Source organism: Centropristis striata, chromosome 20 (genome assembly GCF_030273125.1).
Source record: "Centropristis striata isolate RG_2023a ecotype Rhode Island chromosome 20, C.striata_1.0, whole genome shotgun sequence".
NCBI lineage: Eukaryota > Metazoa > Chordata > Actinopteri > Perciformes > Serranidae > Centropristis > Centropristis striata.
The window spans coordinates 7,561,686-7,578,167 of record NC_081536.1 but is presented as its reverse complement, the minus strand read 5'-3'; the positions used below and the strand labels follow the sequence as shown (position 1 = coordinate 7,578,167).

Genomic DNA, 16,482 nt, shown 5'->3' with positions numbered 1-16,482 from the left:
ATTTTTTTCAGCCTTTTTTTTTGGGAACATCTCAGATTGTAGCTGCATGAAGCTTATCAAGTTGCAAATAATTTTCCATAAATCCACTTAAAATTATAGAAAAAAAAAAAGATACTCCTTGTATGTCCAGAACTTGCCTGACAATCATTGTTTTGTTTTTTGTTTTCTTCAGTCTCAAAGTAGCTAAATGACAGTTTTGCGTTCACATCAGTACACTGCAAACAGATTTGTGGCAAATTCCTAATCTGCACTGACGACAACATTTGATTTCTGCAAGTTGCAAACAACACGCCTTCACGCTTGTCAAATGACCAACATCAGAGCCCAGTTAACATTTTACAGCAGGTTTTATTTTGAACATACTCATATACAAACCAGTGACTGAGAAAATGGCTCATTTGAAGCTGTACTCTACACGTACAGCATCTTGATTGATTTGTTTTTTAACCCCAGGATAGTTTCGTCCTCACAGTTTACAGAAAACTGGAATCTCTCTTCCCTCAGTGTTGGATGGTCAGCTCTTTATTTCAAAGTAGTCCCACAGTACTGCACTAATTTCCTGCTAAACACTGGACTACTGTAAATATCTGGACATGATACATCACAATGTAGTCGAGCATGTCCGCACAATTGGGGAAAACTACATACAGTACAAGCCATTCAATTCACAAGAGCAAACTGGCCAAAATCAATTAGTTATTCCTAAAATGGACATCTAGAAGTTTGAATTGTAATTATATAACCAAGATGGTTTACTTTGGACACATAAGCTTGTAATCTTACTTCTGAAGTGTACAGTTACTTGAATCTAACAAACAGGCATTATATTTAATGGTCTGTATCACTCTACCAGCTTTGCCTTGAAATGCACAAAATTGATTCCCCAACCACACTTATCAAAAAGGAGCACTCAAACTCACGCTGCACAGTAAATTTTAAGACTGAATATATATTTTGTTTATTATAAGCATTTGTAATTTTACATCCAATGTTAAAATTCCACAACATTGTGACAACCAGCTCCGTTTCTCTGCCGTCCCCTCCCTCCCTGTTCCCCGAAACAAGCTTGTTAAAATAACATTTTCAAGACCTTTTTAAAGCAAAGGCACATTTGTCAATACGTGTTTTTAAAAAGGAAAATAAAGGCAGGCCAGCAAGCAGAGTCAGTCTGGGAAGCAGAGAAGAAGAAGAAGAAGAAGAAGTGAGAGGCTTCCACGACAGCTCCAGCGAGCCTTCAGTACCCCACATTTCTGGAACAACACAACACAAAACCTGACTTGGAGTAAAGGGTCCCGACCTGGTTCGTCTGAGAGGGAAGGTCGAGGGCCAGAGGGGTTTGGGATGAGCGTGAAGTTACGGGGGCAGAAGACCGGCTTGAAACCTCTATCTCCACTCCGCACTCTTTAACACTTGTCCTGAGCCTCCTAGCTACGGAGGTTGAGTTTTAGTCTGTTTGGGGGGGCGGGGGGGCGCTGTGGCCGGTCACACCCAGGCCTGCCTGGATGGTAGATAGGGGACTGGAGCGCAGTTCTCCTCCTGACTGCCCTCCCTGCCGACCCTCTTTATGGAGAGTCACGGCCTGTTTGAGGCTAGCGGCTACATAGTCTACCAGTCCGACAGGAAACCAGTTGGCTGTGAGAAGTGGGACTGGACCCATGCCTGAAGGTCCTTCCCCTCCTGTGTCTCTATTGGTCCCTGATCATGGGAGGCTGAGTCAGAGAGCGGGGCCGCAGCTCCGCGTCATACGAACACTTTGGCAAGAGCGTCTGCCCCGGCGCTGGCGATGTAGCATTTAGACGGATGGAACGCCACATCGTGGATCGACTCCTCAAACTTCTTTCTGTGAGCCGTGAACTCCTGGATGCAGGTTTTACTCTCCAGGTTCCACAGACGGATTGAGCAGTCGTGACCTGCAGAGGACACGACGAGTTGTAAGTGGTACAAGGGGAACAGCAATTCAAAAATTTTACTTTTTGAGATATCCGAAAGGAAAAATGGTGACGCAAAGTTTACAGATATTACAAAAAAGAAAAAATGAATAAATCAATGAATATGTATACAGTCATGGAAAAAATGGTAAGTATATAAAAATATAATAATAACAAAATAGCCCATAAGAGTTTAATTTAAGCGCTGATATCTAGCCATTTTCCATGGTTTTCTTGACAATAACCAAAATCATTATCAATAGAACCATGGAAAATGGCTAGAGATCAGCACTTAATGATGAGCTATTTTTGTTGTTATCATTATATTTGTCCAAACAAATGTACCTTTAGTTGTACCAGGCAATACAAATGAACAAGAAATTGAAGAAAACAAGGGTGGTCTAATCATTTTTTCCATGACTGTATGTATTAAGGTTTTTTTAAAATGTGAAGAAATTCATAATTAAAAAATGTCCATGGTGTTTAATTTATGAAATGCATCAGTTTTAATTATGGAAATGATTTTACTGTGTAAAAAAAAAAAGTGTCATTTTCTGATTCAGACTGCCATTATTTACTTTTTGTAATTTTTATTTCAGGACAGTTTGGGACAGCAGTGAAAAAAGTTAAATTAGAGCTCTGATAAAGGGACAACAGTTCTGTTAGACAAAGCACAAGGAGACAGTGGTTCAGATGTACTTACTGCCTGACATGAGATAAAGTCCATTAGGATCTACAGCTAAGCTTGTGACAGCATCCAGGTGAGCCACCATGGAGTGAATCAGCTTCCCACTGTTGTTATCAAAGAACTTGATGTGTCTGTCCTCCTGCGCAGTGATGGTGATGGGAAGAGTCGGGTGGCTGAGGACCTTATTGATCTGACAGGGAGTGCCTGGTTTAAAACAGACAAGTGCATTAGACATCACACAGCAGGAGAGCGAGATTTAGACCCAGAGGACAGTCAATCTGAATTAAATTGTCAGCAACTAAAAACCAGTGGAAGTTATTAGGCTCTAGGTTCAAAAATCCCGTGATGCCACAATACTTCACAAAGCCTCCTAACTCCATTTTTTTGTAATTGTTAATTGTTGTAATTGTGAAATGTAGTTATTGTTTTGTTTTTAGTGTTAGAAAATAACACAATGTGCATTTCACTATTTAAAGCAGTGTGATAACACCGTGAGCCAGTTTGTACTCGAGACAGCTTTATTACAGATATATTTAACATTGTTATTACAGTATATGCACAGTTAGATATTGTGCCTAAAGTAGTGTATCAGTGACCCAACTGGCAGTAAGTAGTAATAAGTAATAAAACAGAAAACATTGTGAAATCTGCTGATGATTTACTTTCCTTCAGCTGCCACTAGATGTTACCCAAGAGCCATATTCTTTGACTCTACTTAAACATTGTTATAGTATTGTAAAGCATGTTTTTTTACTCAGGGTTCGTACACTTGAGCAGTGGTCAAATTAAACCATTTTTCAAGGACTTTCAAGGTACATTTTCAAGCTTTTCCAGTACCTTACACCGGTTGTAAATTGCATGTTTTAGATGAGTACTTACATACTAAAAGGGGGAGATTTCACTGAACCATACCAACAGCGATGGTATTACACTTTTAGGAGGAACGGTCTTCATTTCAGATAGGCTACTCTTTTTTTTTTTTTTTTTACATTGAACATGTGATTATCTATAGTCTATAGATGGATATAGTCAGATTGCAAGAGAAATACAGTAAGAATCTCAAGCATTAACAAGCACTTTATCCAAAATCCAAGCACTTTTTAAACCTTGAAAATGCAACATTTAAATTTAAGCATTTTTAACGATTTCAAGCACCCATGCGAACCCCGTTTATTAGAAGTCTAGAAATCAAAGGAGAATTTTACCGATTAGAGGTCTAATTGTTGCAGTCTTTCATCTGTTAACCTACCTGGCTCCAGATTGGACTCGAGGTTGAGCACCAGCTGGCGGGTCTCCATGTTGAAGAGACCAATCTGCCCGTTTGTGAAGGATGTGACCAGGTGGGCTGGTTCACTGCACACCAGGTCTACTGAGGAGGGAACTCCCAGCTCTTGTAAGCAGAAAAACAGATACATTTATGTAAATTATTTAATTAAAGCAAATATGATGAAATAAGGCCTGATAAAAGCTTAAAGTCAGTACTTTTGTCTTCGTTAAATACTGCGAGGGCAGGGGAGGTGGTGTTGGCGTCCCACAGTCTCACGGTCCCGTCCGCAGAGCAGGAGAGGAGGCGCTGGTGTGCGCTGCTGTACACCAAACCCCAAACTGAGTCAGTGTGTCCACTTAATGCTCCGCGCAGCATTGATGGGTCTGTCACAGACAACACAGAAACATCAAAGTCAGTTACCATGATCTGATTTGAAAATAGTCGGATTTAAAGGAAACACATGGTGCCGTTACCGTAGGAGTCGTAGGGGTCGATGTTGGGGTTGGGGGTGTTCCAGCACTGTATAGTCCCATCAACCCCTCCGCTGAAGCACTGCTCCCCTGTACTGCTCATCACCACACTCAGTACAGCCCCCCTGTGGTTTAAAAAATAATTTATTAGCAAAACTAACACTAAAACACACACAAAAAGTTGATTTCTGTGCTGTGTTTTTACCTGTGGGCCCTGAAGGTGTAGATCGGCTCCACATCTAAGGATGTACTCCTGTGGGCAAAGAACGTATTCATTCATGTAAAATACTGCAATGTCAGGTTACTATGTGTTAGTGAATAAATGGATGCACAATTTCCTACTATAGCAGTGCACATACTGTGTCATGCTGTTTTATTGCACAAATACCCTTGACTCTACAGTGACTTCAGCCTCTAAAAATAAAACACCTCACATTACTACAGACTGTCAGCTGCAGAGTTGTGACATACTGTATGAGTCGTTAGTTCTTTGTCACATGGGGACAATTTCCTGCAGCTAAATCATGTGACACTGCAAAGAGCTGTCCTTCTTATGGGACTGTAATCAACAACAGAGCTTTTTTCCCCATAATAATGTTCACTCTGCTACTACAAGTACAAAGAGACTGAACCAAACACACTGTTGTCTAAGTGTTAGTGTCTCTTAGCACAGGGCTGAACTGCAAGTTAGCCGGTTTGGTTTGCAGAAGTCTGGTGATTGGTTAGAGAAACTCAAGTTCCTCTTACCCACGGAAATCGGTTAGTGGAGGCAATGTCAGACTGAAGATGCAAATGGAGTTGACAATATCATCGGAGATCAGGCAATTGGAATACTGTTGAGGAAGTATTCAACTAGCGTGACGATATTCTTACTTTTTGGCAGGAGCTGTCTTTTGCAGGTTCCACATTTTGAGTGTGTGGTCCTCTGAAGCAGTGACCAGGACAGGTTCAATGGGGTGAAAGGCCAGAGCTCGAATCCCATCAAAATGGCTGCGGAGTGTGAATTTTGGGTTCCATGTTTTTCTCATGGCATCCTTATTGTTGCCAATCTGAGGAGGAGACATCTAATCAGAAACTCAACATCCAATTATCAGCATTATAATCTAAAAGTATGTTGTATAATCAGTTATTTGCACAAGAAACAAAGCAATACATTCACACTGAAAACCAAAGTAGTGTAATATGTTTCTGCTATTTTGGAGTGCAGTCAGCCGCTTAAAACATGTTCAGTGCTTAATTTTAGCAATTCAGTGACTGACAGAGTGACTTTTTTAATGCCATTTCTTATTATTGCCAGTTGCATGTAAATAAAAACACCCTTTAACCACTTTTTTTTCTGTCAAAGCCTACCATCACAGCCCAATCTTAAAAAGCATTCTTCAGCCAACGCAGGTGTTTTTATAGCCATGTGACTTTGACATTACAGTTGTAAATGTGATCTAAAAAAATTACTGATATCTTCGATTTCAAAGCAGTTTCCCTGACGCTGTCTATAAAAATAGCCGCGTGAGACTCAAATGGCAAGTTTTCAGCGTGTGATGGCTTGCTGCGGATTAGAGGAGGAAGGTGGGATGGAAACATGAACAGAAATAGTTTTTCCCCAGAGAAATGGTCCCATGGTGCTTAAAGTCCATTCTGCCTCTTCCGACTCACATCATATGCCAGACTGTCGGCCTCATTGGCCACGGTGAGTCCAGCGAGCTCCCCCAGGCCCAGCTCGCTCTCCATGGCCTCGTCTGTGCCCATAATGAAGGACTTCCCTGAGGTGGGCGGGAAGGTCAGTGCCTCAACTGGGGAAAGAAAATTGAATAATAAGTATATAACCACTGCAGACACAGTTAGCCAGCAATAAAGGGAATTTAATGCTGTATAACAAGAAGTTAACACTTGAACGCAACAATCTACTGCAGCTTTTGCTCAAGCACCTTCATCCGGTCGATTCCCATCGTGTTCGTTGAACCGGACTGCGTTGGGCCGGGATTGCGGAGAGGATGGTGGAGGCTGCATGTGGGATAAGTCCTCTGCATCTCTCAGGTTAGCCAGCATGTCCTGCAGCTTGGATCGGTTCGGCCCTGTTTAACAAGTCAGGTCAAAGGTGTTAAAATACAGACACACAGTAATGGCGAGTGGAGAGAAAAAAATAAAAAAGAGCAAAAAGAACGAAAACAATAAATATTTGATTATAAAGCTGTGAGTACAAGCTGAAAAAGAAGATGGAAGGGAAGCAGCACTGAAAGGGAAGAAAATAAATTAATAAATTATGTTATGTAAAAGAAGAGAAAATGAAGGGAAGTCGGCATCAGAGTCCTTGTTAGATTAACTGAAGAGGTAGGAAAGTATGTGCTGTGTGGAGAGAGTATTATAAACATACAACTGGATTTTATGAGATCTCAATCCAGGCAGAATAATTAAGTGAACCAGGTATGGATGTTTATGTCGAGATTACAAACATTTTCACCAAGCAGCAACCCCTGGGTCTGAAAAGTGAAGCCAACGCTAAAGTGGCTTAAAACGGCATTCTTGTTAATGGCCAGGCTATTGATTGCAAAAAAAATTGTAAAGAATTCTATGAGAAAATGACCCTACTTCCTACTTGATTTATTACATCAGGAAACATTTTCCTGATGAGTTTATGGTCTCAATTGCTAGTTTTAAGTCTCCTTCAACATAATGTAATAAAGAGACCATCATGGTCCCATTTAGTCCAAAGAAAAAAGATAGCAACAGCCAAAATGCAAAACTCAAGGCTCCAAACCCTAACCCTGCTGCCAACACCAAAGGAACAACTGCCTTAAAAATCTCCTCCACACACCCACAAAGGAGTTAAAAGTACAAACACAGTGTGAAGATCAAAAATAGCTTTCTGCATAAACCAGAGGAGGAGAAGCCAAGTGTTAAAAGTGGTGTTGCAATCAAATGATGAAAAAAGGGAGCTGAACTAAGTTATTTATCTCATGATTCAATTACAGGAAGAAAAAAATCTGCAGCAATGCTCTGGCCTCACAAATGTGAAATTTAAGAGCTCTCAGCCAGTGAATGAGGCTACATCTGAAGTGGGCTGTTATTCTGAGAGCTGAGTCACTTCACTGAGTCACAGAAAAAGCTTGTAATTGCCATCAATTTACAACTGCAGCAAAATTAGTTATTACCGTAGTGTCAACATGGCTGACAGATGACATGGATGACGGTGGTGATAATTATGTTATGAGTGGAGACGGTACCGATGCAGGAAATAGTTGACTGTAGAGACTAGCCCAGAGGGGACAGAGATGGACGTCTCATCACGACTTACTTTACATTAATCGGATCATTTTACAGTGTGGACAGGATGATGGCGTGAATAGAAATTAAAACATTAAACAGGAAAGAAAAGCATGCATCAAGCATTATAGTCTGTTTGGGCAGGAAAATAAAGGTGACAGATTGGTATGAACGGTACATTCAGAAGAAGACAGAGGGGACATTCAGTATGAAATGATAGACAAAAAGGACAGAGCAGTGCCAAGTATAGGGCATCATAAGGAGCAGCTAAAGAAGGAGATGAGAAAAAACAGCCAAGATGTTTTGTTTTTGATCTGAGGCTTTTTGGCTGAACTCAGGAAAGTCAGGCTCTACAGAGAGAGGAGTAGGAGCGAGGCAGCAACGCCTGACAGGACTTACTCTTCACCCCCTTTTTCCCCTTGCGCTCCTTTCTGTACTGCTCCTTGAGTTTGGTTATCAGGCCCGGGTCCACGTCCCAGGCCTCAGAAATGGGACCTTGCTCGTCCTTCTCTACACAGGGGGAACAAAACCAGACCGAGAGGCTGTTGAGGAACTGCTCTGGTCGAGGCCCGAGTGGCCGGGCAGGGTAGGCAAGGTACAGAGACCTCTCTCAGACTCTCCTGGAGGTTTCTAAAGCCTCTAGGAGAGTAACATATTTTCTTTAAGCAGCCATCTATCACTTCTGTGATAGAAGACTCATACATATCTTGTTTAATATTTTTAGGGTTTGTTTTTTTTGATTGGAAAAGGTAAAAAGTGGCAGGAGGGATGTTAATGCCATGTGTAGAGTTCTTTCATTTGAACATTTCTCAGTCATGATGAATCTAATCAAACAATCGTCACCATGAAATCTTTGTGATAATCAAAATGAACCAACGTTCCAATACAAAGAAACACCTCAGCATGACATCAAGCCCATTTTTATCTTTCTGGCTTTGGTTCTAAGGCCCAGTGAGGGAATCAGGTTGATTTAACGACACACGGGAGTGGAAGAGACATTGTGGTCACAGGCTGGCTATGGGAACACACAGTGGAAGAGATCACAAACTATGGGTTAAACACAGCAACATCCAAACATCATGATTTATGACCACAGCGTGATATATGAATGACGAGTACTCCATGAACACGCACCAAACTATGAGGACAAGTCAAATTCAGAAAAACAGGCAAATTATAAAATTACAGAATAAAATTCAGTGCCTCTGAAAGATATTACATTTGTAGGTAAAAATAAAGCTTATTATTGTGCAAGAGAAAATGAATAAACATTTTGATATTGTAGGTGTTATAATTGTATCTGCAGCTCAGTTCTTGACTGATCCAAGACCTACCCCAGTCTGTGCCGTCCCCGTTGCCTCTGGACTCTGGCGAGGTGTCCATCTCGTCAGGGCTGGACAGGAAGTCAAAGCCCTTCAGTGCCTCTTCAGTGTCAGGGTCCTCGCTGGTGTCCATACTGGCCGGCGTTGTTGACGAAGCAGGCTTCTTTCTCAGGATCTGTGGAAAGTATTGAATATCGTTATTAATAGCGCAGCGACACTTTGCTACATAACTTTGTGTAAGCCCAGAAGACAAGCGGAAAATGTTTTCTTACCGTCCTGGATTCCACATTAGTCCTGTCCCTCCCCTCGCTGTCATCTTCATCATCTTCATCGCTGAACTCAGCTGCTGCATTCTCAATGAACTTGAAGGCCTCCAGCACAGCGCTAGTGTCAGAGAGCTCAGCTTTCCTGTCGTGGGACAATGATGCATCAGAATATTATGCTAAAGCATCAATACACAGTTAAAGCCACTTTGCTCTGTGCAATTTTGCACTGTCCCAGACAGAAGTTCACACAATCATAAAAAAAGTGGTTGTAAGGACCGCCCATGACCAAACCTTGATCAACATGACAGTGGCACAGATTAGTGACTTCACTTCTCTTGCATCAGTTTTTTTATTGTACTGCAACAATTGAGCAGACTCTGATATATACCTCAAAATTGAATCTGTAAAATCCTGAACAAATTGTGAACCAGCATTTATCAGACCCATCCCACACAGTGTCACATGCATTGAAGCTGTAATTAAGACTGTACTGGATGTCACTTTTTGAATTCTTTTGACTAAAAAAGTAATAAAAATCCTTGAACAAAACCCTTAATTTGAATAAAGTGATTCATTAGATTACATGCAAAAAAAGAAAAGCTACGCAGCGCTGAAATGTTGATTCGAATTTGAATGTCAGTGTTATTAATAAAGATTTGACCCATTAGCTCCAGCCCTTCTTGTAGTATTGTTGTTGTTATTAATTACCGCTCAGTCTGTAGACAGCTTTAGAGGAGAATACTCACCCTCTGGTGCCCATGCCCTTTGTTGATGTGTCCGTCCCATTGACCAAAGGCTCAGTACTGGTCCGTTCCCCTGTCCTGCCGCCTCCGTCGCCTGCTAGTCCTAGCAGTGCTCGGACCCGCTGGGACTTCACATCTAAGATGGTGTCTGTGTAGCCCACCTCCTGAAGGTACCTGAAACACAGTATATTAACTTAAACCTGGCTGCAAACGGTCTAACTCAATTTTAAAAGTGTAGTTTACCGTGCAAGGTATATGAACTTTATGTATGTGTAGTGTAGAATGGAGAAAGTTTGTAATAGGAGATGCAAGAATCTTTTTATAATACCGCAAAGGTCTGTTAAAAAGGACTGCTTTTCTACTTTCTACAGTTAATTTACTACAAAGACAAGATAATGAGTTAAGTACTTGATACTGTAAAAAGTGCCATGTCCTCTGGTAGTTGTCTAGCTGATGGAATCAGCACTGCTGAGGAAAGATGAGCTACTCATCAAATATTACACCTACCCTGTAGGGATGCAGAAGAAGTTCTAGCAATTTGAGCGGGCTACTGACTGAAAGAGGAGGGGGTTGGGGTGTCTTAGCACACTATTGATCTGTCCCTTGACACAGTCGAGAATAAATTGGCTGCCTCATCATGGCAGCATGTTGGGGCAGATGATGTGCGAGGCTGCCTGATGGCGCCTGGGATAAAGGCCGGAGCCTGGTTTATTTACATGGACTGATAGTAGAGACTTTTTGGGTGAACCAGAGAAAACAAAACACACAGCAGGTAATGACTGCTGCTGCCCATGTGAGGGAGCTCTTCCCCACAGTTATTTTTGAGCCAAAGCACTTCTGGCACAGTAAGCACAGTTATAAAAGGTGTTAGTCTGACACGAGGGACATTACTATTGCAAGGAAATGCAACTCGGGGCCTGGTATCTTGTTGCGTTTCATTTTAGTGCAGCGATTTCATTTTCTGGGTTAAAGACTGTCACTGAAGGATTAAAGCATGAGCACTTACTGTCTGAGGAGCTGACGGCCTTGTTTCCAGGACAGCTGATTGTTGAGCGATCCAGAAGACTCGTTCTCGTTGGCCTCATCTGTAGGAGAGGAGGAGGAGGAGGACACAAATCAGGGCTCCACAAACACACAGCACAGCCTCTGACATTATTTCCACTCTGTAAACACGACCAGAACATTCCTGCATCACAGCATCCTGGCAACTACACACATCCAGAGCTTAGTTTGTTTTCAGCAAGTGGATTAGAGTCAAATTGAAGAGGGTATTGCTTCTCTTTAAACTGTGTCAGTGAAATAACACTTGCACGTTTATTGCAAAAAAAACAGCTAAAGATTCTTAAGCCAGCAATCAGTATTTACACTCTTACTTATTCACCTTGTTTGTTCATGGTTGGATTTGGACCCGAGTTGTCATTTGTCAACATGTGGAACTTTAATAGCTAGCCTCAATCCAAATATTTACATCCCAGTAAGTAATTATTGCCCTATTAAAACTGTGTACACAACAACACTCGCAGTAAAAGCAGATGAGAGATTTAAAACTCATGAGCAACGGCTTGTTGTTGATGCTAGAACAAGACATTTGATATTTAATGACGCATTCTGACACGTTCAAAATGGCTGGTCTCTTCTCCAGCTACGTCCCATGACATACTGGAAAGAGCAGCAATGGGTTTCTGTGCCTGCAGCATCCAGAACAACGCGCACTCTTTATGATTGTCTACAGCTCTGACAAAACAAGTAATGATGTGATTCAAAGCTCACTTTGATATTAAACAACGTCAGCACTCTGCTCCAGAGTCAGCTGGGAATTTTGCACGGAGCAGGGAGACGTGTTAATAAGATTTAGATGGGGTGACTGTGTGTGTGTGTGTGTCGAGGAGGTTGATTTGGCGGGGCAGAGAGACGAGGGTGCCTCGGAAAGTGGGTCATGCCTAATTCAGAGGGGTGAGGAACGGGCAGGTGCACCACCATACGAGCGCCACCTCCCACTCCTCGTCTCCCCCTCTTCCATCCCCTCCACCTAACACCTCGCCCCTCCACCCCCACCCCCCATTCATCAACACTTCAAGGGCTCGGCTGCTTTGAACAGCCCTCATGAATAGGGATGAGGAGAGGAGAGGAAAATGTCGCAATCTGACTTAATGATGGCAGAGGACTTGAACATGAGAGGCCAATTAAATGACAATAATATAACAAGGAACAGGTAGTGCACTGATACAAGAGTGATACTGAGGGAAAACTAGGTACTGCCACGGAAAGGGCGAATACCTAAAAGTGAGAGAAACACTTCACATGTTTAAGATTTTAGGGGATACAGTAGTTTAAGCTTTGTGTGCATTTTTCTTACTAACGTCTGGTAGTATTCAGCCATGCAGAGTTCTGCTTTAAATTTACAGCCTTTTATTCAATGTGCTATTATGAAAAGTAGTCCTTCCCAGCCACCAATTAAAAATTACAACATCATTACACACTCATGAAGATATTTTCAGTACAACTGTTTTGACAACAGATGAGAGCACTGGGAAACCCCACGATTGAATTTGCAACATAACATTAGCTACAATAGCTGACTCTACCAATGTTTGGTTAGCTAACGTAATATTAACTTGCTAACATTACTTGCAGCTATTTCATTAGAATGAAATGACGTAATGTAAATAAACGTGACTAAACTTCAAGTGAATAAAACTGTAATACATGAGCTTGTCAATGAACATTCATTTCTGCCCGAGTCACATCAGATGGATTTTCTTTTGGCAATGGTGGTTGTTAAACTATAAAGACAACAACTCCCATGATCCCACTTTACTTTACAACATCATCTGTCTGTCTTTTGTTTTGATTAACAGACCCATAGTGGCAGAAATTACTTACTGTGCGTTTTAGGAATTTTAATTTGTGGTGATGATATTTTTGTGCACTGAGAGCTTACTGAGCCCAGACTTGATTTCTCAGAATGGTATTTCATTTGTAGTGCTTACAGCATCAAAAAAAAAATATTAGCCTGCTGATCAAGTGCTGGTTCTGCAGATTGTCCAAAAAAAAAAAAAAAACAGTGTTTCCACTGCTGTTCCGTTTTCTAAATGCAAATTTTTTTACAAATATATTTGGTTGGAGATAGTAATATTCAACACGGACATTACCAGACTACCCCTTCGCACGTCTGCATTGCTAGATACCACTAGAGGCAAATGAAATCGTGCTTTTTGTTATTTGGGTGAGCCAACAAGGTGAACCTTTATAGGGTGTCTCTTTTCAGAAAGTATGACTGTTTTAAACTTGATGCTCCAAATCCACATAATGGTTAGACTTTGTATTTTTAGGTCATAATTCACACAATTCAATTTAAAAAAAAATATATTTTATTCAGTACAATCTAGTCTTGATTCCTAAAGAGATCATTGGGTTTTTTTTTCCTGAGAACTGTCATTAACATTTTCAAACTTTTCTAAAAAGATAGGCTACTTGCTATCAAGTGTGATATAATTGCTATATTTTTCTTAGTTTGATCATTTAAATTGAAAGTTCATTTAAATAGATTTTTTGAATGCGAGTTGAAATTGTGAAATCCTTTTTCTATTAACCGGCACAAACGCTGTAAATCTATAATATTTTATCATCAGCTTGGTCACATTTCTTATACATTGCCTCATTAAGCAGCTCAATATTTGTTCAGTACATCAGTTACAACAATGGCAGTCTGCACTCAGGAAAGGACACTGAGAGGAAAAAGCTATCGAGGCCAACAAGATTCAACATGAATGCAGCCTTCGCATGCGTACCAGTCCTGTCACTTGAGGTATGTGAACTCATCTCAACAGTGATTTAGTATGAAGAGGGGGAGTTGGCTGTTTGAGCCACTATGGACTTACCAGAGTCGTAGCTTGGAGGCTTCATGTCACCTTGATTTAACTCTGTCCCATATTTTAACTTGTGGTACTTTGCTCTGGAAGAGAAGAGAAAAAGGTGGAGAGAGACAAATAAGCAAACAGGGCTGATCAAAAAGGTCTGAGAAGAAGCTATTTAAAAAACTCATTATGCACGGCATCTGCATAAGCTTTGAAAGTCATCCCAACACCAACTTGCTCTACTTCCCACAAACATGCTTGCTTGCCAGACAGCTTTGCTTGTATGTAGGGCTGTGTTGAAATCAATATCAAAACATTTAAACTTTTTTTTTGTTAAGGAAACTATGACATACAACTAACAATTATTTTCATTGTAGATAAATAGTGAAAAAAATAGCCATCATAATTCCCCTGGTCTCAAGTCGATATATTCAAATAGCTTGTTTTCTGATATTCTGATAAGACAATACATAGTTAAAAGCTTTAACTAGCTTTAACTTCCTTTTTTTTGGGTACAAAATTGTTACAGCTGTCTGTACATTTGTATGCAAAATTAAACTGATTGTCATGTAGGGCTGGGAAATATGGCCAGAATCTTCAATCCCAATATAGGTAATTTCATATTTCATGTCTTGTAATAATTAATATCACAATACAGCATATTTTTCTGAAAATTCAATGAATAAATAGTTTATATGAAATAACCACATGGTGAAGCCTATTTTGTAAACTCCATATTAGCTAAACATTGCCTCCATAGTTTGGTCATTCAAATTACTTAAATAACTGTAATGCAGTTTTGCAATACATTTTTTTTACAGTTACATTGGTGACATTGGGAAAAACTATGTAGCAAAATATATATATATATATATATATATATTTATATATATATATATCATATATATTTTATTATTTTTCATTTTGATGAAAATATCTTATCATATTGCCCAGCCCTGCTCATGCAATTAACCTTAATCATCAAACCCTTTGTTATTTGTCATTCCAATTTGCTTGAATTTTTTTTTGAAAAGGATGAAAATTACGAGGAAAAGAAAGAAATGTCGATGTGTAGCTTTTTTCTGTTTCAGCGATCACAATACTGAGCTATTTCTTCCAATGGCAGCACACACATCAGCAGTAAAGAGCCAACACAAGGAGAGCGATCACACCTTTAGTTCACACAGCCCCCACCACACTGCTCCTCCAATGAACCAGAGGAAACGACCCCCATCCAAATCAAATTCATTTTAAATTGGGTGCATCCCACAGTCAGAAAGCCAATTCTGATATTGCTTTCAGATACCCTTGGAGACATGACCTGTTGCTTAGCAACCTGGGGAAAGTGGTAGTAATTCTGGGTTAAGTGTGGCTCCTGAGTCTGCAATGATCTCACTGGAAAAAAGTAGATAAATATACACTACAAACAACCAGAGAACAATTCTATACTGAACAAACAAAATGATGATGCTCCACACAGAACACAGGTTGACCAAATGTAGCTAACCTCTGTGCCGACTGCAGGGATAAGAGAGCACCAAGCTATTTTGTCACCTGTCAACAGACCAGTTGTGTTAATGCTCTCAGACAATCTGCACCTGCAACCAGTCATTTCATTTTGTTAGCCATCCCATTTTTCACTATCGATTCGTGACCTTTACTTATCCAGGGAAGGCTTTGCTTATTACTCACTCATTTCAGCAAAGCTTTACTTTGCATTCACAGAATTCCAAACATTCTTCGCTCACAGTTGTCTAACAAAACCAATACTTCTACTGTTGACCACAGGGCATTTAAGTACTTCCTCCAAGGTTATTGTTAAGGGAGCAGACAGTGACTTGATTTCCTGGCTAAACACAGACACCATTACATCATACCTGCAAGGGAGCGGTCAAAATGTGAGCTATAACTCATAATTAGATGTTAGAGGGATAATAATTGTTGTTTATTACATCCTTAGTCTGACGGGGAGACACAAGTTGTAACGCAGGTTGTAAACACTAAACTAAACTAGAGTTAAGACAAACATGGGTAAAAAGTCCTTTCTTTATGTTGGAACTATTCTTTGGAACAGGTTACCTGGCCCACTTAAATCAATCAGAAGCATATGCAGTTTTAAACAAAACTTGAAAAAATGGTTTAAACACCAATCTTAGAATGTTGGCAATCTGTATCTGTTGCGTGTATTTGAAACTGTAATTTATGTTTTTATGTGACTTATGAATGATTGATGCATGTATGTATGTATGTATGTATGTATGTATGTAAGAATGGAACTTGTTTGATTTATGTAAGATATGCTGCTACTTGCCCCTGTCTCCTGCCTTATAGGGACCACAATGGAAATAAGCCTTAGGGCTTTATTGTGTCATCCCTGACTATTTTTTTTTTTAAATCTATTTATATTATGTATGACACAGGTTGCTGTTTCATATTTTTTATATCAAAAATGGTCAAATAAAATCAATCAATCAATCAATCAACAAGAACGCCGATTTAAGTATGACGGGTCAAAGTTGGACCAGGACATCAGCGACCTGTGATGGATGTGAATGATCGACAGTTTGGGTAATAATTTTACTATTTGCCTTCTGCTCCTGTTTCAAATAAGTTTGGTCAATCCCATTAAGTTTCATGTAAAAGCTGTCTAATTGTCTGACTGCTCATGTTTTTATGCTGT

The 16,482-nt window shown here is 40.2% G+C and overlaps 1 protein-coding gene across 2 annotated transcripts in view; it reads right to left on the bottom strand.

The window, feature by feature from the left end:
- Positions 1-328: 328 nt before the first annotated feature.
- LOC131993489 (striatin-like) overlaps positions 329-16,482 on the bottom strand; it is a 31,548-nt gene continuing 15,394 nt past the window's right edge. The window contains exons 3-17 of one of the 2 annotated variants that reach the window (XM_059359425.1): positions 13,827-13,900; positions 10,952-11,030; positions 9,949-10,119; positions 9,209-9,344; positions 8,949-9,111; positions 8,014-8,124; positions 6,279-6,425; positions 6,007-6,143; positions 5,227-5,402; positions 4,559-4,606; positions 4,357-4,478; positions 4,099-4,266; positions 3,866-4,006; positions 2,632-2,820; positions 329-1,910 (exon numbers count right to left, since the gene is read on the bottom strand). In XM_059359425.1, coding sequence (XP_059215408.1) covers positions 1,741-1,910; positions 2,632-2,820; positions 3,866-4,006; positions 4,099-4,266; positions 4,357-4,478; positions 4,559-4,606; positions 5,227-5,402; positions 6,007-6,143; positions 6,279-6,425; positions 8,014-8,124; positions 8,949-9,111; positions 9,209-9,344; positions 9,949-10,119; positions 10,952-11,030; positions 13,827-13,900 — 2,032 coding nt within the window. In that variant the 3' untranslated portion in view covers positions 329-1,740. The remainder of the gene's footprint in view (positions 1,911-2,631; positions 2,821-3,865; positions 4,007-4,098; positions 4,267-4,356; positions 4,479-4,558; positions 4,607-5,226; positions 5,403-6,006; positions 6,144-6,278; positions 6,426-8,013; positions 8,125-8,948; positions 9,112-9,208; positions 9,345-9,948; positions 10,120-10,951; positions 11,031-13,826; positions 13,901-16,482) is intronic. The other variant, XM_059359426.1, reaches the window with a different exon arrangement.